The 26828-nt window shown below is 44.8% G+C and overlaps 2 protein-coding genes across 2 annotated transcripts in view; one reads left to right on the forward strand and one right to left on the reverse strand.

The window, feature by feature from the left end:
• EPDR1 (ependymin related 1) overlaps nt 1-10745 on the reverse strand; it is a 32149-nt gene extending 21404 nt beyond the window's left edge. The window contains exon 1 of the mRNA XM_075706204.1: nt 10477-10745. Within this exon, the coding sequence (XP_075562319.1) occupies nt 10477-10745 (269 nt within the window). The remainder of the gene's footprint in view (nt 1-10476) is intronic.
• Nucleotides 10746-12680: 1935 nt separating this feature from the next.
• On the forward strand, nt 12681-22631 carry SFRP4 (secreted frizzled related protein 4). The gene is made up of 6 exons (XM_075705729.1): nt 12681-13122; nt 13302-13382; nt 13470-13535; nt 16185-16383; nt 19835-19898; nt 22443-22631. Exons 1-6 carry the CDS (start codon nt 12681-12683, stop codon nt 22629-22631), a joined length of 1041 nt encoding a protein of 346 aa, XP_075561844.1.
• Nucleotides 22632-26828: the final 4197 nt, after the last annotated feature.

Raw genomic sequence — 26828 nt, forward strand, 5'->3', positions numbered from 1 at the left:
ATGCCACACAGGGCATAATGCTCCTTATTCTAGAAGAGCCAAAATATTGCACAAGGTGGCCTTGTTCCACCCAGACATCACCCCCTCCCCAGCATGCCAGACACTATACCATGCCTTAAAAACACTTTGGAGGAGAAATTAATTTCCTCTTTGAGTTAAGAAGAGCAACAGATAAAAATACTTTCAGAGAGAGAGAACTTGGCCAGCTGCTGAGCATGCAGTTCCTTGCAAATCTACAGGGAAGGCCAAGCTGAAGGTTGTCTGAAGATAGGGATGAAGTTGGCTAACAGGAGGGTCAGGAGTTGGATTACTGCTGCTGCAGCTACATGGATGCACAGCCCAAAAGTCACTGGCCAGATGGCCAGAAGTCCATTTCTCCAGAAATGCATGACAGGCATGGGAAAAGACTCTTTCCTCCAGTCTTTGCATAAATCTGATGCCTAAATCCTGGCTTGAGAAGAAAACCCTGTCCTATTTTCTACTATGTTCATCCCTGAGTTGTCCACAGTCCATTTCTAAGACTGCATCAGTTTCTAATCTTACACATTTATTTACATGCCTCTTATTCCTACTCTTACATCTTCATGACACCTGGCCACTGTGGCAAGCATTCTTATTTCCCAAAGCTCCTTTAAATTTAACCTTCTCCCATGTCATGTGACAGAGAAGTGTATTTATGCTTTTTCTGAATAACTCAGTATTACTTGCTACGCCACTGTCCTTTCCTGGATTGAAACATCTAATAATGTCAAGATTAGCCATCAGTTCATAGCAAAATGGAGAGGACGGAAGGATATTTGAACCCTACCTTTCAATCCTGCATCAGCTAATGACCTGGCATACAGATAAAGGCATAAATTTGTACCATTTCACTGACTTCACTTGTCTATGAAAATGTCATCCAGTTGAAAACCTGTCCCATGCAGTTAATAGATGGACAAGCCTCTTGATATGCAAAACAAATCAGTTCTGTAGCTGGAGAAGAAAACTTTCATAGCAGGATGACCTCTGACACGAAAAAGCACAAGAAAAGTATCCTCTGAACTACAAAATAATAAATTTATACATAAATTATCTTGTCACATGAACAAATCAATAGCGATACTAACCAATGAACAGCAGTAGCGTGAAAATGAAGTACATTAGTGAAAAATCTGACTGCAAAATGAAATGCAGGGAAGGTTAAAAAAAAAAAGATTCTGTTCTTATAATTAAAACATCCTGCCTCCTTCTCTGAACACTTCCTCTCCTCTAACTGGCAGTCGCCTACCAAAATTCATCCTTGGAAGTGCTGGCAGAAGCAGGGTGTGGACCGGATTCAGAGGCACAGGTTTTATCACTACATCTTCCAATTCCACTCAGATGACACAATATTGAAAGCTGTCCACCACAGTTATACCGTTGCTGTCATCAATAAGGCTAGAGGCTGAATGATGGTTTCAGTTTTGGCAGTGTGGACCAACCTCAGGAATTGAGGCCGAGTTTGAATTGGAAATGGAGAAATTTAGTTCTTGTACATACCTCCCACATAAGTTACAAATGTGCATCTAACATAAAGTCCTGGGATGAGATCCTTGTGCCAAAGGCAAAATTCTCATCAACTTCACTAAGTTTGCAGCCCTGAGTTACAGAAGTAAGCAAAAAGGGAAAAATTTTTTGCTTGTTAACTCAAACTCTTCAGCTTTTCAGTATGCTCTCAAATCTAACATATGCACCCATCATATTCAAAACCCTTCTCTTTCTGGCATATCAAGGAAAACACAGTTCAACTGCATATGGAAGATAAACTGTGGGACTGAACAATTCAGTGTGTCCCCTGGTCTTAGCTCTCTCCAAATTCCAGGATGCAGCAGTACCTCTTAAATCCTGCTCCTGGGAACATGCCACAGCCTCTCCCCAGCTGCTGGGACAATACTGGAGCGTATTCCCTCACCCTGCAATGAAGGGAACCCCAGCACGCACCCACCGCTCAGCCCACGGACAGCTACAGCCGCAACAGGAAACCAATGGATACACATCATTGGGAAGAGACTGTGTCCTAAACCACCCTGTCATATCATGAACTGTAATTGCAGTAAACCAGACTGGGATGGGAAGATATGGAGAGCCTACAGATAGGAAAGGTTCTGGAGAGTTACGTTGCGTATACTAACCACACAAACGGACAAATTCCTGGAGGCATTTCTGAAGGCATTGAATACCTAAAACTGTTCTAAATCACTGGCCCTTTTACATTAAGGAGACCTGGATCCTTAACTTAAATGGATTACAATTGAAGGACTAATGCATCAACTGGTGAAGTGTCCTTTGGATGCTTTTATCCCTCAGATTTCTCTGAAAGCAATGTACAGTCAGGTTTTTTTCTCAGCTCACTGTAGTGCAAGATCAGCCCTAAATTAGAAGATTATGGTTTATCCTTCAGAGGAGATACTTTTTCAGACAAATGGCATTTGGTCCTGCGAGAATAGGTGTGATGTTGCCAGTTGTGCCATCTGAATTACATCAGACCTCAGGCTGAACGGAGCCCAAATTAAAATCATGAATATAAAGATTTCTTTCAACGTGTTTGTTTAGCTGTGCAGTCACATCACCATTGACTGTCTGTGTGCTGTCTGCAAGCACAGAACAAATTATGAACTTGAATCTCTCTCTCTATTCATCTCCACTCTAAGTCTCTACCAGAAAGAGTACAAAAATCCCTGAATAAAAATGACAGTGATTTATCTTGTGAAAACACTGGCCTTGTGGTCTGAGTTACAGGAAGGTAGGCAAATTATATCTTCAGTGCAGTCCTGGTTTTGCTTTAAGTTTTTACTGTAATGTCCTATAGTACAAAACAAGCCATAAATTTCTATGCAAACACACCTTATTCCAAAGAGTTCAAATAGACAAGGAAGAGATGATAAGACGGAGGAAGTATTCCCCTAACTTCAAAGGGTTCAGATGGATAAAAGGCTTAAGCCAGTATCAACTAGTTTCAACAGCAATATGGTGCCAACAGCTATCATTTAACAGTGTTTTTTAGAAAATCAAAACTTCTTGATGAGAACCTCTATTTTTTTAAGAACGTCCAGTCAACAATATCTATACCTGATGTGACAGTAATGACCCCACTGAGTGTGTGACAGGGGTTTCTAAGTACACCAACCAACACTCCAGCAAATTATCAATCTGGAGTCACTGGACACTGCTTATCTACATTTTCTCTCCAGCTTTAAATGGTTTTGTGGATCCTGCTCTTTCAAACTTAAGAGCCAGTTTATTTTTTGCACTTTGGGTGGGTGCTGTGTTTTGGTAGCATATGAAACGGCTCCAGAGTACTTAGCATAAACAAGGGTTTTGAGAACACTACACTAAACAGAATATGGCATCACAAAGCAATGAATCTGTTTTATTAATACTCAGTTATCTTTCTTTTTTCTTTTCTTTTTTTTCCCCCCACAACTCTGAAAAGGTGCTGCTGTCCAAGGAAGTTATCAAAAGCATAAAACACAAGACAGCAAAAGCATTGCTAAGCCAACAGTTCCCAGCTTCCTCTGATAGAGTCCACTTGCTTGTTAGTGCTGCAGCTTGATGGCTGAAGACTTTCAACCGCTTTCCCTGAGCGATGTTTTAATCTCTTCCCACCCAGACCACCTGTAATAATGGAGGCAATTAGCTTCACTGCGTCCCTGAACTGTATAGCTTGGCCAACCTCCAACAAGATCAAGAACTTGGAAAGGGAAATGGCTGTTGCCTCCCATAGGCAGAAACAAACAGAATGAACAGTCCAGGTGAGATGAGATGTTCCTCCATGCAGCCCTCATGGACCACGGCTCTCTCCTTGTACAGTGCTCTTCTCCAAGGAACCGGACACCTTGGCAGGGAACATCACTGAGGGACTCAGTAAAACGACTCATAAATCAGCTTATGAAGGAAATGCAAAAGTTGAGGCTTGTACAGACAACCCTCCATACCCCAACAGCACACAACTCTCACTAGAACAACCGCTGCAAGCTTCAGGCTATTGCCTAGCATCCAACGGCCAGCTTGCATCCATCACAGCAGTTTCACAGTGCCTCCTTTCCAAACCCACAGTTGTTACTAGCAGCAGACACCTGAAAGAACTTGGCACCTATGGGAAGGAAGTAATTGCACAAGGTTTGAGTACCTTCCCTTAGTTCTTATTCTCAAAAGTGACTTATATACACAGCAGCTTATGAAGCATTTTAGATCCCAAGAACTTGCATTAGATTTAGAGAAACTGCTGAAAATTCAATTCTATGTTTCACTGCAAATTAAGGGTCTCAGAAGTTTGCACACTCTACATAAACTTAAAAAATGGGGCTTGGGTTCCCAAGTAACTTGGCCAATTCTGAAAATTTTACCCATGACCATCGTTCATTCCCCTAAACATTAAGCTGAAGAAACCACTCCCAAAACCAAGTCTGGGAAACAAATTTGCAGTCACTCAGCGTAGCTCAATACTTAGCCTGTTGAGTCACCATAATGACCACAGAACGGATGGATTATATGATTTTAATAGGTCAGACACCGCTGTTTTTTCCTTTACAATCACACATCCTAAAACAACTAAGAAGTAGTTGAGATAAGTCAGACACGTGTGCCCACACTCTGTTTATTTTGAAAAGTCATCACCTCTTCTCCAGATGAATGCTGTTATATTTGCACCTGACCATCCGCTGCTTCTCTTCAGTCAAGGACAGGGATTGACACATGCATGCAAACAGCCTGCAGGAATAACAGATGTATTTCTCTAAACACAGCTTTGTTGCTCCTCTATTGTACTAGTAGTTTTTGTTGCCAAGTGAAGGAGTTAATCCTGCCCATAACTGTGCCTGTCTTTTGCAAATACAGTTGAAACTAAAGAAATTACCAACATGCAGTTCTGGTTTTAAATAAACACTGATGTGACATCTCCAGGTTGTTTTTCTGCTCTGCAGTTATGGTTGTTAAGACAGTAATCCTAGCAGTCTCAAATACATAGGCATCCCAATGAGCTGCACACTGTACAATGGCCCATGGAGGTTACTGTTAAAATACACTCATAGAAGAGAGAAATGGATTTCCTTCCTCCTACTGACCTTCCTGACCACATGGAAATTTTTTTTTCTCCCCACCATCGCGTTTCTCATAGGAAAAACTGTTACTGGGCCTCCCCTGAAAATCACTCTGTGAAAAATAGTATGGAAGATAAGGGTGAAACTCTATGAATACGGCATGTGATAAGTAACATCCCAGCCCTCAAACACCACCTGCGTAATTTCTGCTCTGCTCCCCACTTCATGCTTTTCTTCCTTCATAACTGAGCACTAATGCCTGTTGAGTTGCTTCAGCAGTGCCAGGCAGTACACTTCTTGCTCTGTTTCTCCAAGAAAATGAAAGGTGATGGAGGACACATGAAGTTCTGGCCACAATGCAGTCAGTGGGATTTTTGGTCTAGACCTTTATAGTGCTGGGATTTCTCACTGGTTTGCAGTGATGTCATATTCCAATTGAACCAGTAGATGTTACCTTAAAATGAAACACTTTTGCCCCAACAGCAAAACAGTGCTGATGACTGTTACCTATTTTGTGAAGTGTCCTGAGATGGTGGCCAACAGAGGGTTGAACAAGAGTGAGGAAGGATTAATATAGAGAGACTACAAAAGGAAGTAACTCCATGTAGCAGGCAATAAAGGATTAAAAAACATGTCCTCTCTTCAACAGATAACATGACACAGCTCTGCCTCAGGAGCTCCGGGGAACCATTTCAAGTACTCTCCTTTCACATCATATAATAACCCTACTGGCATGACCTCTTCCAAATGGGAAATCGCACAGCCTGCTCAATAAAAACCTCTGTTCTCTCTTCTCTTCTCCTGGCATCAGCTGAGCACTACATGAAACCAGAAGAGAAGACTGTTCCTGCCTGTCGTGGTTTAGCCCCAGCCAGCAACTAAGCACCACGCAGCCCCTCGATCACTCCCCCTACCCCGATGGGATGGGGGAGAGAACTGGAGGAGTAAGAGTGAGAAAAACTCCTGGGTCGAGGTAAGAACAGTTTAATAATTGAAATTAAGTAAAATAGTAATGATAATAGTAACAATATAATAATAATAATATACAAAGCAAGTGACGCACAATGCAATTGTTCACCACCCGCCAACCAATACCCAGACAGTTCCCGAGCAGCGACCGCTGCTCCCCGGCCAACCCCCCCCCCCCAGTTTATATACTGAGCATGACGTCATGTGGTATGGAATAGCCCTTTGGTCAGTTTGGATCAACTATTCTGGCTGTGCCCCCTCCCAGTTTCTTGTGCACCTGGCAGAGCATGGGAAGCTGCAAAGTCCTTGACTAGCATAAGCAGTACTTAGCAACAACTAAAACATCAGTGTGTTATCAACATTCTTCTCATTCTAAATCCAAAACACAGCACTATGCCTGCTACTAGGAAGAAAATTAACTCTATCCCAGCCGAAACCAGGACACTGCCCTCCTTGTCTATCCCCAAAATTTTGATCCTGAAGGGGGAAGAAGTGGTGGGACAAGGCACACTGGAGAAAACGTAAGATGCAGAGCGTAGCTAAGGCTGGGGCTGTAAAAGAAGCAAAAAAGAAAGTTTAGTAATGAATCCAACTGGAATAGGTTCTCCTCTAAAACTCTCAGCCTAGGACCACCATTGGTAGTTTTTACACTCTAAGCCAGAGTGCAGGCAGTCTACAGTATGACCCAAAGAAACATCCCACAAAGTGGCTGAAACAACCATCAATGACTGCTTTAACAAAGTGGCTCCACTTGGTTGTACAGCGAGCAAGGTGTGTGCTCAGGTGGCAGGTGACAACGCTGCAGCTGGGCAATGGGGAGTGGGCAGCCTTTACCAACACATTTACTGCATCTTGGGTGCTCTTGCAATGACTGGCGAGCCAAGAAGTGATGTTAACAAAGCAGCGATGGGATATTTACCTTATGGTCACTTTTCAGGAGTTTACTTAAAACACTGGGTTGATGTAGGTATGAAAATGCCACATAGCAAATTACATTAATTTGAAACATATATCTACAATAAAAACTGAAAGTTTCAGGTTTTCCTGTGGTTATGAGCCTGTGAGCCATTCCACACAGGCAGATCTTTGTGTCCCTGATTAACCTCAGTCAACTAACTTAAGCAGGGCTGTGTCTGATTAAGGTCCACATTCGCAAGCTTCAGAAAACGCTTTTTATAAAAATTTGCTTGTTAGCCAACCCTGATTGCTGCATCTAAGTTACATCTGATAGGAGCAAAATGTGTCCGTTCATGAGAATTGAGACTGAAATTTCCTTAGAGACCAGGACAGCACTATTTTTCTTGTTGCTTTTGTAGTCACTGCCTCGGTGTAATTACCCTTTCCTTGCCAACATCAATGCGGGGCAGGGGAGAGGTTCTTTTTCAAAAGACAGGATAAATCCCCTTGCCTCTAACTTCTGAAGGCTTCAGTTTATGACTCACTGTGTCCACAGTGAAATGAAGTTGTGATCACAACTCCAGACCTGATCCAACACACATTGAAATCAATGGGAGTCTTTCCGTTGACTTCAATGGAAGCTGGGTCACGCCCTTAGCAGACACTAGCTGCGCACATAACAAAACCTCCCTCCAGTTTTGGATGGCAGAAAATACGGTCAGCCTGGAAACAGCAGGGATCCCTGAGGTCAGAGATTGTCTACAACAAAAAAACTAATACAGGAAAAACCAACAGAGAAATGCTTGAAGTGCACCTGTCTGCACTCTGCCTCTTTCTAGCCCTATCAGCCCAGACAAAATTGCATCCAGAGCAAATATTGATCAAAAACGTAAGAAGAGTAGATCTTGGCAAAAGCCGAAATCTGGCCCAGAGTAGAAAATGTAGAAGAATTATTCGGTCTTAAGTATTGGTTTTGCATGGCAAGGTTTTGGCAGCTGTTGGGGCTACAGGGGTGGCTTCTGTGAGAAGCTGCTAGAAGCTTCCCCTGTGTCCGATAGAGACAATGCCAGCCGGCTCCAAGACGGACCGCTGCTGGCCAAGGCCGAGCCAATCAGCAACAGTGGTAGTGCCTCTGGGATAACGTATTTAAGAATGGGAGAGGAAACAAAACAAAACAAAAAAAAACCCAAACCACAAGGGGACACAAACTGCAGCTGGAGTGAGGAGTGAGAATATGCGAGAGGAATGACTGCAGACACCAAGGTCAGTGGAGAAGGAGGGGGAGAAGCTGCTCCAGCCACCGGAGCAGAGATTCCCCTGCAGCCCTTGGAGGACCCCACACCAGAGCAGGTGGATGCGCCCGAAGGAGGCTGTGACCCCGCGGGAAACCCACACTGGAGCAGGCTCCTGGCAGGACCTGTGGACCCGTGGGGGACCCACGCTGGAGCAGTCTGCTCCTGAAGGACTGCACCCTGTGGAAGGGACCCACGCTGTAGCAGTTCATGAAGAAATGTAGCCTGTGGGAAGGACCCACGTTGGAGAAGTTCATGGAGATGACATGTAATGAACTGACCAAAACCCCCATTCCCTGTCCCCCTGTGCTGCTCGGGGGGATAAGGTAGAGAAAACCAGGAGTGAAGTTGAGCCTGGGAAGAAGAGAGGGGTAGGGGAGAAGGTGTTTTAAGATTTGGTTTTATTTCTCATTACCCTACTCAGTTTTGATTGGTAATAAAAATTAAACTGATTTTCCCCAAGTCGAGTCTGTTTTGCCCGTGATGGCAACTGCTGAGTGATCTCCCTGTCCTCATCTCGACCCACGAGCTTTTTTGTTATATTTTCTCTCCCCTGTCCAGTTGAGAAGGGGAGTGATAGAGGGGCTTTGGTGGGCACTTGGCATCCAGCCAGGGTCAAACCACCACACTTAAAGTTTTCAAATAAAATAAACATAAGCTTGAAGAAATGAGCTCAGTACAACTTAGAAGCTAGAAAAGACTTGCATCAGACTTTGTAGTGCAGTTTTATGCTTGTCAAACATGAAGGTCAAGCTAGGACTTATAAAAGAAGAGGAGTATGAGCACACCCAGTGTCAGACTCTATGTTGCATGTTAGCAGACCACCAGCAAACAACTAACTATATGTTGCCTTTAACATTCTTCATATGGCTCCTATATGAAAATAGTAATAAAAAAGCTCACAATGAGGGAAAGCTAAGCTTGAGAATGAACCTCATAAAACAGTTTTAAGAGTGTTTTGGGACTGTCAGAGAACAGACTGAGGAAGAGCATAGACTTTGGAAAAATTAAAACAATGACTATGTGATGTTGGTAAGAAATTGATCATCGTCAGGAAAAAAAAAGCCAGGAGCAAAAAGGAATATTGATCTTTCAACCGCAGAGACCACTTAATTTGGGTGATTCAGCATTTGTAGGCTGGTCTTCACCTTGGCTTATACATCCGCAGGACTGACGCACTATTATTTGCAAAATTTCTAGGTGGGAGAGGCGGAGGTACAGGCAGACTGGCTCCCCACACACTGGTAGGTATGTCTCAACACAGTGTCTGAGAGTTACTGATGCTCGGTACCCAGAAACGTCTCGTTCAGGAAGGCGTCTTTGGGCTGATCATTTCTTCCACCCAGCCTGTCAGGGCCTGAGCTCAGCAGGTTGAGGAGAAAAAAAGAGGCCCTTCTCCAGTCAGCTTTCTTCTACACTTACTCTTCAGCAAATCAAGAAATGCGCAATGACACAGGGATTTTGTTGAGTTGGTTTTGGGCTTAACAGACACATACAGTATACATTAAGAACAGGGAAGTCCTCCGGGGCTAGGCAGCCTGTGCAATGTAAGTACACCGTACCACAGGTAACAGATGCCTCGTGACACCCTGCACTGACTTAGCACTTGCAGGAATCGAGAATGCGCAGAGAGCTCGTAAAACGTGACTCAAACTTGTTAGCAAATTATTGGGCTAGGACCCCTCCCCACCTCCCCCCCCGCGACATTATTCCCCATGTTTGAGTGCAATCTCTTCATTATACCTCATTATACCCGTTACGCTTCACGTTTCCGGCTGTATTTTTGGGCTCGCTTCCCACTCTGTTTAAAAAACACAACAGCTGGGAGAGAGGAATGTCTCCGAAGGTAGAAAGCTGACACTGCTGATCATAAATCTCTCGTTATATATATATATATATATATACACAGAGATATATACGCACAGAGATATATACACACAGAGATATATACGGGGCACGGATTTAAGTCATGTCGCTGCCAGGTTTTCTACCGCCGGTTACCCCCGGCAGCTGCCCCCCCGCCGCCGTGCCCAGCGGCCCCTCCGCAGCCGCTCCGCCGCCGCCGCCCCCCGCAGGGGAGGTGCCGCCCCGCATCGCCGGGGGCCGAGGGAGACCCCCCACACCCCCCTCCCACCGCCCCGGCTCCCCCCGCATCGCCCCACGCCCCCCCGGGAGGCGCCTCCGGGCTCCGCGCCGACCATCACCGCCCCGCCCGGCCCGGCCCGGCCCCGCCGCGGGGTCCCGCCGCGGGCACCTACTTTTTGCAGGGGATGAGCGCCTTCTTCTCCTCCAGGATGCGGAGGCGCTGGTTGGGGCCGTCGTAGGAGACGGCGGCCCGTGTGTTGCGGCCCGTGCCGTGCTCGAATGACACGGTGCGCCCTTCCCACTGCCGCGGCGCCTGGCACGGCTCGGCCCCCGCCGCCGCCGCCCCGCCGCCCCGCAGCAGGAGGCCGCCCAGCAGCAGCAGCCGCAGCGGCAGCCCCGACCCCGGCCCCGGCCGCCGCAGCCCGCCCGCCGCCCGCCCCATGCTCCGCGCTCCGCTCCGCGCCGCGCCGCGCACGGCCGCCCCGCACGGCGCGCAGGCGGGCGGGCAGGGCTGCGCAGCGGGGGCGGGGGCGGCCCGCCTCCAAACCCGCATCACCTCAGCGGGGAGAGGCGGTTTCTGCTCGAGCTGCTGGATGCCGGAGGCATGGGAGAGCAGGAGGCGGTGGGGCGACAGGAGACGGGGACCCTCCCCCCCCCCAACCCCCCATGCCCCTCTCCTTGCACCCCCGGGCGGCCGGGAGGGTTTGCTTGCCCGGGCTGAGCCCACGAGGGGTGATGCCAGAGGGGCACCTGCAAAGCCCGAGGCGTGGGGTGCTTCTGGGCACTCTGTGTGGGTTTTGGGAGGGAGGGGAGACACCAACAGGAGGGGGACCTCCTGGGTGAAGCTGCTTTAACGTTGCTGTCGAGGGAGGAATTTACTTTTTCCTTGCCAGTGGCTCCCCGCAGACAATGTCACGAAGCACATGCAATACCTTCGTCTCCCACTGCCCTCTCAGGTTTTTCAGCCGTTGTTTATTGCCCGCTCTGGATGAGCTTTCCTCTCACACGAGAGGAGCGGGGTACCCTCTGCCCCACAGATACTCTGCAGCACCCAGGCCTGAGCCCTGCCAGATCCACGAGGGGAAACACGGGTGGCACCACGGCACCTGGCCAGGGCAGGCCCAGGAGCCGCTAACTCTGAGCCCCGCTGGGGTTTTCCCAGGCCGCTGCAATACCCTGGCATTGCGTTAATCTTGTTTTCTCAGTGCATGCCCCAAAGACTGGGGTGCAGCATTTGCCCCCAGTTGAGGAAGGGCCCATAGGTCTTTTCCATGTACAGGGAGTGGGGTGGGAGGGAGCCCCGTGCTCCCGCGTGGGCATGCCGCTCCGCTGCGTTAAGGGTGCGTGGCCATGGAGCTCCACGGAAAGAAAAATAATAATAAAAAAAAAAAAACCATCTTGAAGAAAGCCTGAAATCCCTTCTCCCACCCATTTGCAGATGCCACTGTGGGGGGACAGAGGTTGGGGGAGCGCAGCGGGGGACTGACTGCCCGCAGAGCAGCCCCGCACCGGCCCCACGCTGCCCCGGCCCCGCCGCCCGCTCCCGCCTCGGGTCGGCCCCCGCCGCTTCCCTCGTCCCGAGCAAACCGGGAGCAAACCGGGCAAAGAGCGGCTTCCCCGCCCGTCCGCCTCACGCGTGTTCCCGGTCCGTGCCGAGCTCAGGGAGGTAACTCTGCAGCCTCCTGGAAGCGACGGGAACAGCCGCCGGAGCTCCCCCGAGCCCGCAAAAACTTTCTGCTCCGCATCCCTTGGGAAAATGCAGCGTGAAGTTCAGCCCCGCAGCAGGGGGGCTCCGGCCGCGGCTCCCATGTTCCTCCCGCCGCCTCCCCCCCTCTCCCCGCGTCGGGGCGCGCAGCCCCGCGGCAGATGCGTGGGTTTTGGGTTTGCCCCCCCCCCCCCCCCTTTCCACCTGAAGGAATTTCTGACACAGATGAAAACTGAAAGGGAGCTGGAGCCGCGGACCAGAGACGCAGTGATGTCGCCGGGGGATTAAAGGGGGTGGAGGTGATGTCACCGTGCCTGCACAGCAAAACACACGCACACGCGCGCACACACCCGCGCGCGCACACACACACACACACCCGCGCGCACCCCACCCCCCCTTCTCTCCCCACAACCCCCCCCCGGAGGAGCGGTGCTGCCAAGGGAGCGCGATCGGCCCCACGTCACTCGTGCCACCGGTATAAATGCGGTCCCGCGATGTCCATGGCTGTCGGCGCGGCGGCTCCCGCCTCTCGAGTGCAGCCGGGCGCCGGGAGGCAGCGCCGCTCCGCGCCCTTCGGCCGCCGCGACCCGCGGGGCGGCGGCGGAGAAAGGAGGAGGAGGAGGAGGAGGAGGAGGAGGAGAAGGAGGAGGAGGAGGAGGGAGGAGGAGGAGGATGCTGCGCGCCTTGGTGGCGGTGTCCCTGTGGCTGCGGGTGAGCCCGCGGGCGCAGGGCGCGCCGTGCGAGGCGGTGCGCATCCCCATGTGCCGCCCCATGCCCTGGAACATCACCCGCATGCCCAACCACCTCCACCACAGCACCCAGGAGAACGCGGTCCTCGCCATCGAGCAGTACGAGGAGCTGGTGGGCACCGGCTGCAGCCCGGTCCTCCCCTTCTTCCTCTGCGCCATGTACGCCCCCATCTGCACCCTGGAGTTCCTCTACGACCCCATCAAGCCCTGCCGCTCCGTCTGCCAGCGCGCCCGCGACGGCTGCGAGCCCATCATGCGCCGCTACAACCACAGCTGGCCCGAGAGCCTCGCCTGCGACGACCTCCCCGTCTACGACCGCGGCGTCTGCATCTCCCCCGAGGCCATCGTCACCGACCTGCCGGAGGGTGAGCGCCCCGGGGGGCGGCGGGTGGGCGGCCGGCCCCGGCAGGGCGTAGGGCAGACTCCCCTCTACCCCCGCGAGGCGCCCCGGGCCGGGGGGGGTTGGCGTTGTGGGGCCCCCACGCCCCTGCCCCGGGAAGCTCGCCCCGACAGCTTTCCTTCCCCGCCGCACCTCTGTTTGCAGATGTGAAGTGGACGGACTTCACGCAGGGCGTGCTGGTGCCGGAGAGACCCCCGGAGCCCGACTGCAAGAGCCGCGGCCAGGGTGAGCCTCGCCCCTCCCCACACCTCCCCCTCCCCGGAGCCAGGCCCCCTCTGACACCCCTCAACCATTTCCCCTTTTCCTTTGAAGAGCGATGCAGGTGCAAAAAGACAAAGCCTACGCTGTCGACCTACCTGGCCAAGAACTACAGCTACAGTAAGTGCATGGGGGAAAGCGCTTCACTTCCCCCGTCCCACCCCTCTCTCTGCCCCCCGCGAGTTAGGCAGCTCTGTGGGGGTGCTGCACCCACACCAGGCCCCGTCCAGCAAACGTGGCGTGAGGACGCTGCTCCACCGCAGCCTTTCCAACTGGGTTCTTGCCCGAGGACGCCTAGCTGTCCTCTTCCAAAACCTGCCACTCGCGCAGACCTCGTGCAGGCAGTAGTAGTCCCTGTGCAGATGATGGTGTGTTTCTGATAAAAGCAGTGAGAAGTCGGTAATGTGCACTGGCATCAACAGGTCTCTCTGTGGAAAGGGGGCTTGCTACTGTAAAGGTCACTCTAGTAAGTGCAATTATGCCTAATGTGAGCACGACCAGCTGCTTGGCCAGCTCCTGTTTTCATCCAGGAGGTGGAATAAACAGAGGTTTATCGCCTAAATAAAACCAGTAAATGTGAACGAAGCTGAAGCAAGGTAAAAGTTATTACTTAGAAATTCATCTATTCTTTTAGTTACTAGCAAGAGTTTCAGCTGGTATGAAATTGTCAGAGATTAATCGAATTCAGTGACAATTTGCACCATCCAGCCAGAGAGTTGGCCAGTAGTTTTATGATATGTTGCATGACATATTGGCAATACTATTAAGTATTCACCCCTCTTCCCCTTTGGCTCCCCCCCTTCCTGGATTTCTGATGCTGGGAGTCAGGAAGAACTCTAAGATTAGATAAATACCAGATTAAAAGTCTGTAATGTCAATAGAAAACCCCTAATAACTATAAATTTAACATGCGGTATCATGGTCTTTTACATTTTATGGGCTTTTTCTCAGATGACAGTTGTTTCTTCAAGGGATTTATGCAGTTCTTATGCAATCAGGTTATTATATCCATTCAATTCCTGTTTGTCTGATATCAAATGAAAGTAAATTTGTAGTTATTTGCTTCTTTGTTAGTATAGGGGAAAAAATCCAAACCCCAGTTTGGTGGGAATAATCAAGCTGAACATCTCGCTTAGGCAACTGTACACTTTTCTGTCATGGCATTTTGGTGCATTTATGTCATATATTCTTTTTATATAATTCCTTAATCCATCTCAGTACAACATAGTGATATGTTCAGGTGGGACAATGAACCTCCACAGTTGTCTGAAATGTCTGAAAAAGCAGTAATATAAAATGACTATTCTGATATGAAATACAGGTGTTAGCCATACAAATTCTGATTCCAGTGACTTCAGTGGGAATGTTGCTTGAATAAAAACTGTAGGTTGGGGTCCAAAATTTAATTCCATTGAATTTGTGAAATCAAGATTTTGGTTTTGAGAGGCAGATTTTTTTTCAGCCTCTTCTGAAATAAATAGACATGGTCATATACAAAATGAATTGAGAGACAAGACAAGGCAGAACAAATTGCAAATAAAATCTATTTTTTTCTGAAATCCTTTAAGATAATATATATAGCCAAACTGTATTTCTCGCTGGTCAGAATTTGGTTTCAATCAGACTTGAAAATGGATTGTGAGTCTCCAAAACTGAAATCCCTCATGTGTTTTGTGGCTGTTAACACGTGTCCTGATAAAGTTAGCACATAAAACCCCGACTGCATTAAAATTGCTGGTCTCCTGTTTTCTACATGTGAAGTTTATTCCAAATGTTAGGAGCTCCATTTGAAGGCTTTTGACCTGGTGGTTGCTAGAGGCAGTGTCAATGCAGGCTGATCACCCTGTGGTACATAGACTTCTCATGCTGCTTTCACTGAAGAATTTTTTGATAATAGGACCCTTCCTGTTTTGACATTTCCTAGAGATAAAGTCCATCATGTAAAAATTGTGCTTCATCTCTCTGATTTGGCACTTCTCACAAGAGATAAGGGGTGAAATGCTGTCCTGGTAGGTACTGCCAGGCTTCGCAGGTACAAAGTTAGCCAGGAATCATCCTCAGAGCAATCTACACAGTTTCACCTTCTTGCATGTATGCAGACATGCAGTTTTCCTTAATAAAAGGTAAAAATTATGAATGTTTGTGTATTCGGAGTCAGAAGAATGCATTTCAAAGTCTGTTTTATATGAGGATCTTACTATTGATGGATAATCCAAAGGCAAAAGATGAAAAAAAGTATAGACTGAGTAAATCACGACAATCCTAAACCTCTTAGTTTTTGACTACTTGTTTCAAACCTTCCCTTCTTTCTTAGGAAGCTTTAGTTCCTGGATGCAACCTACAGGGAAATGATTTTATTATTGAAAAGACTGAATTCATGCTAACTGGCTGTGAGGTAAATTATTCATTACTTAATTAGAAATAGCCAGATGTGGCTATAGAACGGGTCCCATTTACACGAGGGGTTGTTCAAGTCTGAGTCAAAGGAGCTGTTTGTGTGTGTGATTCCAGGCAAGATCGCTTGGCCTGATCTGGCAAAGATTTAAGCACATGTTTAATTTCACAGTTGTCAACAGTCCTACTGAAAACCAAATTGGGATCAGGCCTCTGTTATTCTAAGCCACTGTACGTGCCCACACATGAAGAAGTAGTTCTAGTTTCACAGCCGAAACAACAGCTTTTGATTTAATACGTTTTATTTAATTCTGAGATGTGTTTAAATCTCTAAGACTGTTTGTTGTTCTCACGCCTGTATTTTTCTAATTGCAGTCATTCATGCTAAAGTAAAAAGCATAGAAAGAGGGAACTGCAACGAGATAACAACTGTGGTTGAAGTCAAAGACATACTCAAGTCTTCGACGCCAATTCCTCTGTCTCAAGTCCCTCTTCTTACAAATTCCTCCTGCCAGTGTCCACCTCTTCAACCGAAGCAGGATGTTCTCATCATGTGCTATGAATGGCGCTCAAGGTGAGCACTGGTGATGTGGTGGAGAGAAGTGTTATAGCTAGCTGTGGTAGATGGGAAGGAGGACCAGCAAAGCTCCCTTCCTCATCATGACCATGTTCTGCTGATAGTTTTTCTTAGGATAACTCACACATAAACCTACATGTTTCAATTACCTTTGCAATTAACTTTTTCCAGTTAATCAGCCTCAGCTCTGAGCCACAAAGCAGCGTTCACAAAACCTGGCTCACACATGGAGTGTAAACCCTGGTGGCATTAGGTGCTGGCAGCATATTGCTTAATGCATTGTGCAGCAGTTCAGGCACCTCCAGCTGTTTGGGAGTGTTTTTCCAGGACTGCTTTCCATAGGTATAAGCTGCTTCATATGCTACGAGCCCGATGGTGGCTGTAGATGGTGGTCCATGTTGGCAGGACCACGGGGAAGGCTTAGTTCCGCCTCACCGACCCCAGGGGAGGGGACAGGAGATGATGCACATCTCCTGCCTGCAGAGCTGCTGGAGACAGAGCCAGGCCCTCCCTGCCGGCCTATCCATACTTCGGACTAGTGCCATCAGCGAGATGTTTCAGATCCCACAGCTGTACCGGGACCAGCCAAAGCTGCAGCCATTGGAGCTCTGGCTCCTGGATGGGAGATGAAAAGTAAATACTCTCAGAGCAGCTTGCCAGTCCTGCTGTATGATTAAAAGACAAAACAAAACTAACTTTACCAGACCTTTCATCTGGCAGTCAGCCTAGCCCCAGGCATGGAAGGAAATCCAGCATGCTGGTCTGGAGGGGAGGGAGTGATGAATCACAGCTCCCTTTTCTCTCTGGGTCCTTGAGGCAGAAGGGGACATCTCATCCCCATTAGCACCCCAAGTAGCAACAAACGCCAACAGGACAGGTTGTGGCATGGCAGGTATGTGTGGCTCTGTGCTGTGGGTCAGAGGTAAGGCTGTTTGTAAAATGTCCAGGCTGGTTTTGCATACAGTGATGTGACGGTTAATTGAATATATGCACTTCTAAGGACCATAGAACATCTATGTGCAGAACTTGATGGGCCATATCCATATTTGCAATGAGTTTTATGTTGGTATTTTAAGTGCGTTCTATAGGTGCTTCTAAAAGTTGCCATCTGATACCTTATTACCTTAACTTTTTTTTTTTTTTGTGAGCTAACAGGCACAGCATTTTACTATTACACAGCATGTTGCCTCTCCAGGTCTGGAAGTATTTCACAAAGATTAATTTAGACCCCTCTATTTGTGTTAGCCATTTTTTAGGATACATACTCTGAGTCACGCAGAAGGACCACGACCATATTTGCGATTGAGGAGCTCTGAACTGCAGAGCTTTGTTGGAGAGGACCCTCAGGAAGCTGTTAGGGAGAGAAGATTTCAAAAGTGAAAGATCTCAATCTGCTTCTCCTTTGCTATGGAAAAACACACCATTCACTAAATATTTTTTGATGGTTTTTAAAGGTCACTGAGGTTTTTAATTTCATATAGTGTACTAAAATGGATTTGAAAAAGAAACATAAACTATTAAATGTGTTTCCTGTTGAACTCAGTGGCATGGAAACAGAAGGTTTTGAGTTACAGTAGCTTTTTAAAATGCCAGAAGAAAAATGTGTGGAAGCTGTAGCTCCACTGAAGACAATGGCAAAACACCCATTACCTGTCAATAGGGTTAGGGTCTCACTCAATAATTTGACCTAAGCAGGAGCTGTATCAGATGTACACCATATTCAAAAATAATCCAGCCACCAAGCCAGGAAACACGGAATTCTTACTCTACCCTTAACTGGTTTAGTGGTGGACATGGTAGTGTTAGGTTAATGGTTGGACCGGATGATCTTAAAGGTCTTTTCCAACCTAAATGATTCTATGATTCTATGATTCTATGGTTTCATTCGTCACGATGTGGCCTTAGCGTCAATCCTGTATGTTAATTCTCTAATGTCTCCTCAGAAAGAAAAGGAGATGTGTATTATGTTGGTCTTGATTCTTCAGGACTTGCACTCACTGTAATACTTTCATATTTGGGCAAAGCAGGTGCACAGCGGCTAACAGCTACAAGTGGCAGCATTTTGTACTTTTTTTGAACTGGTATGAGCAGCAATGCTGTTCATGCAAACTGGAGAGTCAGGCCCTGCTACACTGTGTAAACCTCACTGCCAGCAAAGTGCTGTATGAAATTATGTGCATTTATAATGATATTTTGATGTCTTCAGCCAATGCTGGTGTTTGAATAAAGCCTTCCAGAATTAAGGAAATGGTATTAGAGGATATTAAGGCCCAGTATCTCAAAAAAAAAAAGGGGGGGGGCAAAAGAGAAAAGAAAAAGAAAAAGAAAAAAAGAAAAAAGAAAAAAGAAAAATAAAAATAAAAAGAAAAAGAAAAAGAAAAAGAAAAAGAAAGAAAAAGAAAAAGAAAGAGAAAAAGAAAAAGAAAGAGAAAAAGAAAAAGAAAAAGAAAGAGAAAAAGAAAGAGAAAAAGAAAAAGAAAAAGAAAAGGAAAGAAAAGGAAAAGGAAAGAAAAGGAAAAGGAAAGAAAAGGAAAAAGTTAAAATAGTTAAATAGTTAGCAGTAGAGGAGATACAGAAATTCCAGCATCCCTGTGCTATAAAATAGTTGTTTCTAGGGTGGGACTTAGAAGGTTTAGAATAAACTACTTTAGAATCTGCTTAAGGTATATACATTAAATAGTTACACTTTTCTTTTGTTCATTTCATAACACCTAGACTTAGTATTTTCAACACAGGAGCCAGGCAGATTTCATTGGTAGGCTAATATCACTGCCCATACACATTCTGAACATACTTTAAAGTACTCATTAAGTAGTTACATGTAGGTAATACATAATACCATCCTAATGTTTTTATAGGTAGCAATGGAGACAGTTGTAAATGGTTAAATAACACATTACCATTCATCAGCTGAGCTTTACTAACTGGTGCATGTAAAACCTAGCTTTTTTTTTTCAATTCAGAATTAAAATACACAAACACAAACATATAGTGGACATAAGTAAAAATATATGCAATAAAGACGTTTAAATGGTTTCATGGGATGTTACCCAACCCATCACTTTTTGTTAACAGTGATCAAGACACGACAATTTTCCCCCACAGAATAGCTGCAAGTGAGAACAAAGGGCTCTAAATGTTTTCTTAATAGTGGCCATGTGCTGCAGTTTTGGCTGTAAAATCTGATTTCTTTTGAATTTTTTTTTCTGTTTTTACAGAGTTTAGAATAGAATTTCAGAAGGATCCATATAAGCATTTAGAAATCCATTAGAAAGCATTTAGGGATGGAGAAAAATATTTTTCTGCCTATCGTTCCATACGCAGAAACTGTCAGTACCAGTACATGCTGGTTCATTTCAACCTTGGTCTGTGTTAAACCATCTGGAATGACATCTCAGGAATCAAAATCAGAAATATCTATAACTTGTATTTATTTCTTAATTTTCAGGTTGATGCTTCTTGATGGATGTCTAGTTGAAAAATGGAAGGATCAACTAAACAAAAGATTTAAGGTAAATACCACCAAAGGAAAGAATGCTGATGGTCTTGGTAAAAAGTTAAACAACTTTGTTCTACTTCAGCATTGAATAACTTGCTTGATTCTCAGATATCCGTAAGACCTCTGGGTATTATTATTTTCACTTCAACATTTTCATACCTCAAAATTACATACGAGTGTAAGTGAAAATTTGAAAATATTAGTCTTGCATTTTAGGGTCTCTAAAATTTTATTTCTATTTTATCTGCAAACTGTCCCTAAATAAGATGGTTTGATGATCCTTGTGTGAACTCTGGCTTATTACAATAATGACTCTAGGAATTTCTTTCATATCACTGCTAAGGCAAGTAACTGTCAGATGGGTGATATGCAAATGAGTAATTGGTCCACACAGGGTAAGAAAGGAAGTTAAAATCCAGTGCACTGGGTAAATGGGCTTTGCTGCATTAAAGATTGCAGGCTGGAGACACAGGCTTCTCACCAGCTACTTCCCACTAAAGACCCACTGAAAGTATTGGGCATCCCCTCACTGGTTTCAAGGCACATTGGAAGGAAAAGTCTATAGTATAGAGACCTGGAAGGCAGGAGAAGCAGATGTCCCTGCTTTTCGGGGCTTCAGGATAACGCTTGCTATCACTCCCTGCTTGTGAACTCCTCTTTATATTGAAAGAGGGGATGGATCAAGACAATGTCTGACTCTTCCTCACTCTTCCTTTAGAGATGGAAGAAAGTTATTTCTGGAATTCAGAAAAGGTTTCAGAGCATTAAGGTCATACATGTATATTTATTTTAATTGTGAGCTGATTGGCAATTGATAGAGAGGAGAAAAAAAAAAAATGCATGTATCCATCAGCAGAAGCTTTTAGATTACAGACCAGCTTCTTGCAGGAAATTGTATTTGATGCTTTTATCATTCCCTTTTCTCCTCACTTACTCATGTAAGACCTATGTGTGAAAATGAAAACATGCTTTAAATCTTTAAAAAATAAATACTTTGCAATTGCAGATGATACCATGTGGGGTTTAGGAGAATACTGACATATGAGTTGGACTCTTGAAAACCCTTAGCTGTCAACTTAATGGCCTGTTACTGGCACACCGTGTGTTTTAGTGGCCTCCTGCACACTGTTTTGTCATTTCTAATTGTGTCTCAAAACCTGTTTGGACAGTCATTTCCAGACTGTCAAATAGATGCATGACTGCCAAACAAAATCCTTCTCAAAGCATGTTTCATTCCCTCTGATATTAATAGTTTCATAAATTAAATCTTCATTTAAACATGTTTGAGTGGGACACACCTAAATGCCTGCTGATAGTTTTTATTTTATAAAGATGCATATAATGACCCTGGCTACACAAAGATAGCCAGTATGGAGCTAGGTATCACAGTGGCTTCATTTTAATGGCCATTATTCATCTCTGAAGACTTGCATCTAACTTTTATATTGAGTTACTACTTAAAATGAATAATTTGAGCTGTCTGTGGACCACAGAAGACAGCTGTTAACATAGCCACAACATGGCTGGTTTCTTCTCTAGTCAGGACAAGAGTCTGAGTTGCAACAGGGTCAGTGCAGAGATACTAAACAGGAAAGCTGGAGAGCACTTGTCTTGCTTTGATCACTGGGCAAAGGCCCTGCCTTTAGGAGTGTCAGAAGAGAAAGTTCATTAATAGAGGGGAGAGGTGAGACCCTTTCCAGGTTCTACTATCTGCCTTTCTTTCCTTAGAATAAGTATTTCTGTTCCTAGAGGTAAAAGCCTGCAGTCTCTGCTGCAGTGTTGTGGATATCTCCATATTTTGGACCATCTAACCACTTAACCTCACTGTAAAAACCTGTTTTCTAACCACTGCACTTCTGGGTTTGGAAATCTGACAGCTGTTCTCTTTGGTGGGCTCTTTGATCCAACTGCTTTTCAAAATTCCTCAGGGATGGCACTGAATACAGCTGCAGGTGTATGATTCACAACCATTCCATTGCAACTCTGAACGCTGTGATTTCAGTGGTCATCTCTGTTGTCTGTCTGTAACATAAGCTCTTTCATGCCCAGTCCTCTCCACCCTAGGGTAAAGCAGAACCAGAAAATAAAGACCACCTTCCCTTGTAGCTGTGTGTTTAAATATATATTGTGAAAGGATAGTCTGCTTTCTGCAGACTTTTCTGAGGAAAAGTCAAGTAGCTTGGGTAGTAAGACAGCAAAGAAGGGGTTTGCAAAGGAGTCCCAGTGTGCAGATCCTGTCTTTTTGATGGCATGGTGCCAGCTCCCCTGGATTTCTGAAAAGGCAAGAGATGTGCAGTCACATGCAGCATGCATATGAGATGTGCAGTTGTCATTTTCATCAACTGCTATCGTGCAAATTCCCCCATCCAAGAACACGTGGCAGGTCCCCCCTGCAGGCAGCCATAACATACTGACATCAATGGCCCTGCAGAGTAGAGCACAAAACCATTAAAAGCAGCACTAGTATCAGTGGTTCAGGATAGCTTTGATTACGACATAATTATTTATCATTATGTCCTTCTCTAACTTAACCTCTTTGTCTTCTGCATTTCCACAGAGGTGGGAACAGAGACTGCAAGAACAAAAGCTGCGAACAGCCCGCAGTAAGAACCAGAATGCAGGACGCAGTGGTCGGAGTGGAGCCCCAAAACCATCAACCAAGAACACCAACCCCCTGGTCAGTGGCCCCAAAAAGGCCATTAAAATAAGAAATGGCCAGAAAGAAATCAACCCTAAAAAAGTATGAGTGTGAAATTTCCAAAAGGAAAGACTTTTCCTGCACGATGAGGGTCACAATCGGGCTTGGTCGGCACGTTTTGTTAATCCAGAACTCATCGACTTAAAAACTCACGGCAGTTTCCACATAGACAATTTTGCTGCACTTTACTTTTAAATGGTTTGCTTTTCCTTTTAAGCCACTGCAAGCCATAGAGCGTAGGTTTGCACTAATATGTGGTAGGCATATTCAAGCTGACTGAACTTTCTCTTAGGGCTCTGATTTGCAATTCTAGATAGATCTAGCCTTGGCTGCCAGAGATTTTAACTCCTTATGCTGGTTGCCTGCCCTGCTTCCCTGCCAGAGGTTGTAGAGCTCCATGGGGCATCTCGTCTCTCCTCAGAAGGTGCACCGGTTTAGTAGGTGGCGAGTTAGTCTGTGAGCAAGTCTGGTGAGTAGGGAACCATGGCAGCTGAGGAGCAGCAGAGGGATGGTAACCTCTGGCAGACATCTGGGGCAGCAACCGCTGCAGATGCTGGAACTGAATCTATCTGCTATTTGGAATCATAGCCCTTGTTCAGAGCATTCAGAAGCATAGTTTACCAATAAGCATCTGGGTATGCATTACGTAATTATTTTTTAAGTGTGCTCCAGAAATATGCTTACAGTGCTAGTGTTTGATCTTGGGGGTTTGTGTAGCAAAAATGCATTGAAGGCAGACATTTAATGTTTTTATTGTACTTCAGGCTGGCTTCTGTTGTTATAATTCCAAATATATTTAAGCATCTAATTGAAAAATCAGTATTTTTTAAAAGGACAGATTAAAGTGAAGCACATCTGTAGAATTCTTAAAAGTAATGTTTGCTGTAATATAGCTTTGTTATGAAAACTGGAGTAGAACCATTATTCTAAACATAACTGACAGCTGCTGTACAGTACTAAAGAGAAGATAGGGCTTCATGTGGCTCAGTGTTCGTTTGGATAATTTTTTATCATTTGACACCATATTTCTAAATCTTTCTCTGATACCAAATAAATAAATAAATAAATAAATAAATAAAGGCTTGTCCCTATTCCTGAACTTCTCAGAACAACTAGCTATCTGCAGTTTTGCTGATCAGAAGGTAACATTTACCCTGCAAAGGGTCACAGGCAAAGCAGGAGCTTTTGTGTGCTAAGTTTTACTGACAACTTTTGCCATGTGAAGTATTAAAGTAGCAAATGTGATATAAATCTAATTGGCATAAGTCCAAGATGGCATTTATGCTGTTTCTGCCCAAGCTCTACCTGGGTAAGGCAGTATGGCTCGTACGGTCTGATTTCTGTTAACACGTAAGATCACCTGCATTAACATTGTAAGAGCTCGTGACAGACATCTTAAAGACCTTCAAGAATTCCTGCAGCAAAACTAATGATTAGACTTGGCAATTCTGGTATCTATAAAACAAAAGGAGCATTCCTAAAATAGAGAATCTATGTCAGAAAAAAAAAAAAAAAAAAAAAAAAAAGAAGAGTTCTGTGTAGGTTAACATAAAGAGTTACAACTGGTCATATCAGTATATTGATCTACGTTATTACAAGAATTCCAATGAAATTTGCGTGCATGAAATTTAAGGCAGAATATGCTGGAGTGATTTTGGTAGCAGCAGTAATATACTTGGTAACAAGCTAACACAAGCTGAAAGCATAGATGCCAAGTTAGAATGCTTAAAACAAAGGGACAGAGGTGTTACAGAAAAACTGAATAATAGTGCATAGGGTAGTTCAGGGGGGAAAAAAAGCCCTGCATGATCATTGCTTGAGTTTTGAGCAGTTGGTTAAAATATGCAAAGGTCAGCATTTGAATGTAGCCCTTCCTGCTAATTCTGGGCAGATGCAGAACTTTATCTCCATGGAACATCTGCAAAATTAGATCCAAAATTCAATCCAGGTGCCACAAATGCTGAGCATATATTGCATCTATTGACTTTACTGGGAATTATGTGTGTTTGACATGTCTAAAAAAACAGACCACAAACTTCAGTGCCTGAATACAGACTATAGGTGAAATCTTAATCCTGTACAATGAAATGGAAAAACTGAAATTGAAATTGAAGGAGACAAAATTTCACTGCAGGTGACTAAATTAGGTGAGTTTGAAAATGCTGACTTAAGTAAGCATGATCTAAAAGATCAGTATGATTGGAAAGCTTCTAAGACAGTTTTATCTACTATGTAGCAGGAGTTCTTAAGCTTTGATTACCTATTGATCCCAATTTAAAGTACCCCAATAAATATGTATAAGGTTAGCTATTGAAAATGAACGACAGTCCATATGCGATGTTGAAATAACAAATACCAAAGCTGTGATATTTCAGTTTAACAAGTTTTATTGTGAACATCGTCAAGTGTGGTGTTTGTTGAATGAAACCTTTGGAACAGCTAACTAGACTTCACAGCAACATTACATATTATTTTATGACTGTTAAAATCAAACTTCTTTCATTTTTTGATATTGGAGAAAAAAATGTAAAAATTATTTTCTACAGAGAATTGTCACCATTCCTTCTGTAAGTTACCGTTGTTGGACTGAGGATCCCAGTATGCTGGAATAAACTTTGATGCACCAAGCCTGGTGTTTCCAAACTCCCTGACATTTTTATGTATGCTTTATGCTGACTAACTTTCACTCTGATGTGGTAAAAATATGGAGGAAGGAAAGGCAATACAACAAAAACCAGGGGATATCGTAATACAAAGAACAGATATGCAGACAGGGGGAATGATTTAGTAAGGTTTCCCTTACTGTTCCCTTTTGCTTTCCCAAATCTGTATTTTCTACTTTTTAAGAAGCCATGTGTCAACCCAATTCGACACTAATATAATTCATCCCATTTTGAAAATCCCTTACAATTATTACCTCACTGCAACATCAAATGCCGGCTGAATGCAGACCCAGAACATCCCCGCCCTCCAGCCCTCTGCCCTTCCCTTGCAAAGGCGTGAAACAGATGTTGGAGCAGTGAGGGCTGTTGGAGCAGTGAGGGCTGTTGGAGCAGGCAAATGCATCCTTCTGCGTCCCCTCGTGGCCCACTCACCACTTCTGCTCCCCAGCATGTGGCAAAAAGTCAGACTCACCTCTTCTCGTGCACGTCCATGGCCAGGTGTAGTCATTGCCACGCTAGTGCATGCCGGCACCGGCGTCATGAAACCTTGGTTTAGCAGAGTGGGCAAATAGTCCACTGATGGAGGAAAGTAATTGCTGTACCTATTTACAGCTGAAAAAATTAACAGGCCAAAGCTTGAAGTGTCAAATGTTTTCTCTCAGTGTTACAGCTGAGGGGCTTGGCATTTTTTTCATATAAAATAAAAATTGCCTGGAACAGCAAACAGATGTTTCTAGTGCGTTTCTTACGACCTCCCACACATATGTACCCGGTTTAGTAAGAAGTGCCATTGAATATTTTCACTGAATGTTCTAACCGCAATTCCAAAAGAATGAAACCTGAAAAAATATTTACTTTAATTGTGAATAATTGGCACCGTTTTAGAAGATCACTGTAAATGCAAATCAGAACTCTTTTATGAACCACATTTAAAAAACATCATAAACCACCATCCAACAGGACCTGAATGACCCGGTCACTTTAATTCAACTCAGTGTTGCAGCTTTGTTACTTTTGTCCAGTTGTTGCACATAACTGAGAAATACTTCCTGTACAAATAAAAAGAAGATTTTCCAGTCCAAAATACTCAAACAGCTCTTAAATTATTTTATCCAGCTTTCTAACCTAGAGTCCAAATGAATGAAACCTGAAAAAATATTTACTCCAGTTATGCACAACTGACACACACTTTTGGTTGCACTTAGTAGTTGAACGTAAATGCACATCTGAAAATGTTTTCTGGTAAACCACATGATCTCCAATTAATTTTGTAAATAAATATAAATCCATCAATGTGGGTCAATAAGGATTCAAAATTATGTTTCCATTTATGGTAAAAAACAATAACTTGCAAGGACCTACAAATAGGTATTTAATTTCTATGGAGGTACATTACTTCTAATTAGACCTAGTCAAGGCTCTACATTTAATTTCAGCTGCTGACTCTATATTTCTTGTAACATCCCCAAAACTGAACACCAGCCTTTTTGAAAGGTGAAACAGGATTTCAAATTTGATTATTAGAGATGCAGTAAATTCAGGGAGTTCCAGGTAATCTGTTAGTATCAGACTGGCTCCTGTT

The sequence above is a fragment of the Pelecanus crispus genome, chromosome 2 (assembly GCF_030463565.1).
Source record: "Pelecanus crispus isolate bPelCri1 chromosome 2, bPelCri1.pri, whole genome shotgun sequence".
NCBI classification, from domain to species: domain Eukaryota; kingdom Metazoa; phylum Chordata; class Aves; order Pelecaniformes; family Pelecanidae; genus Pelecanus; species Pelecanus crispus.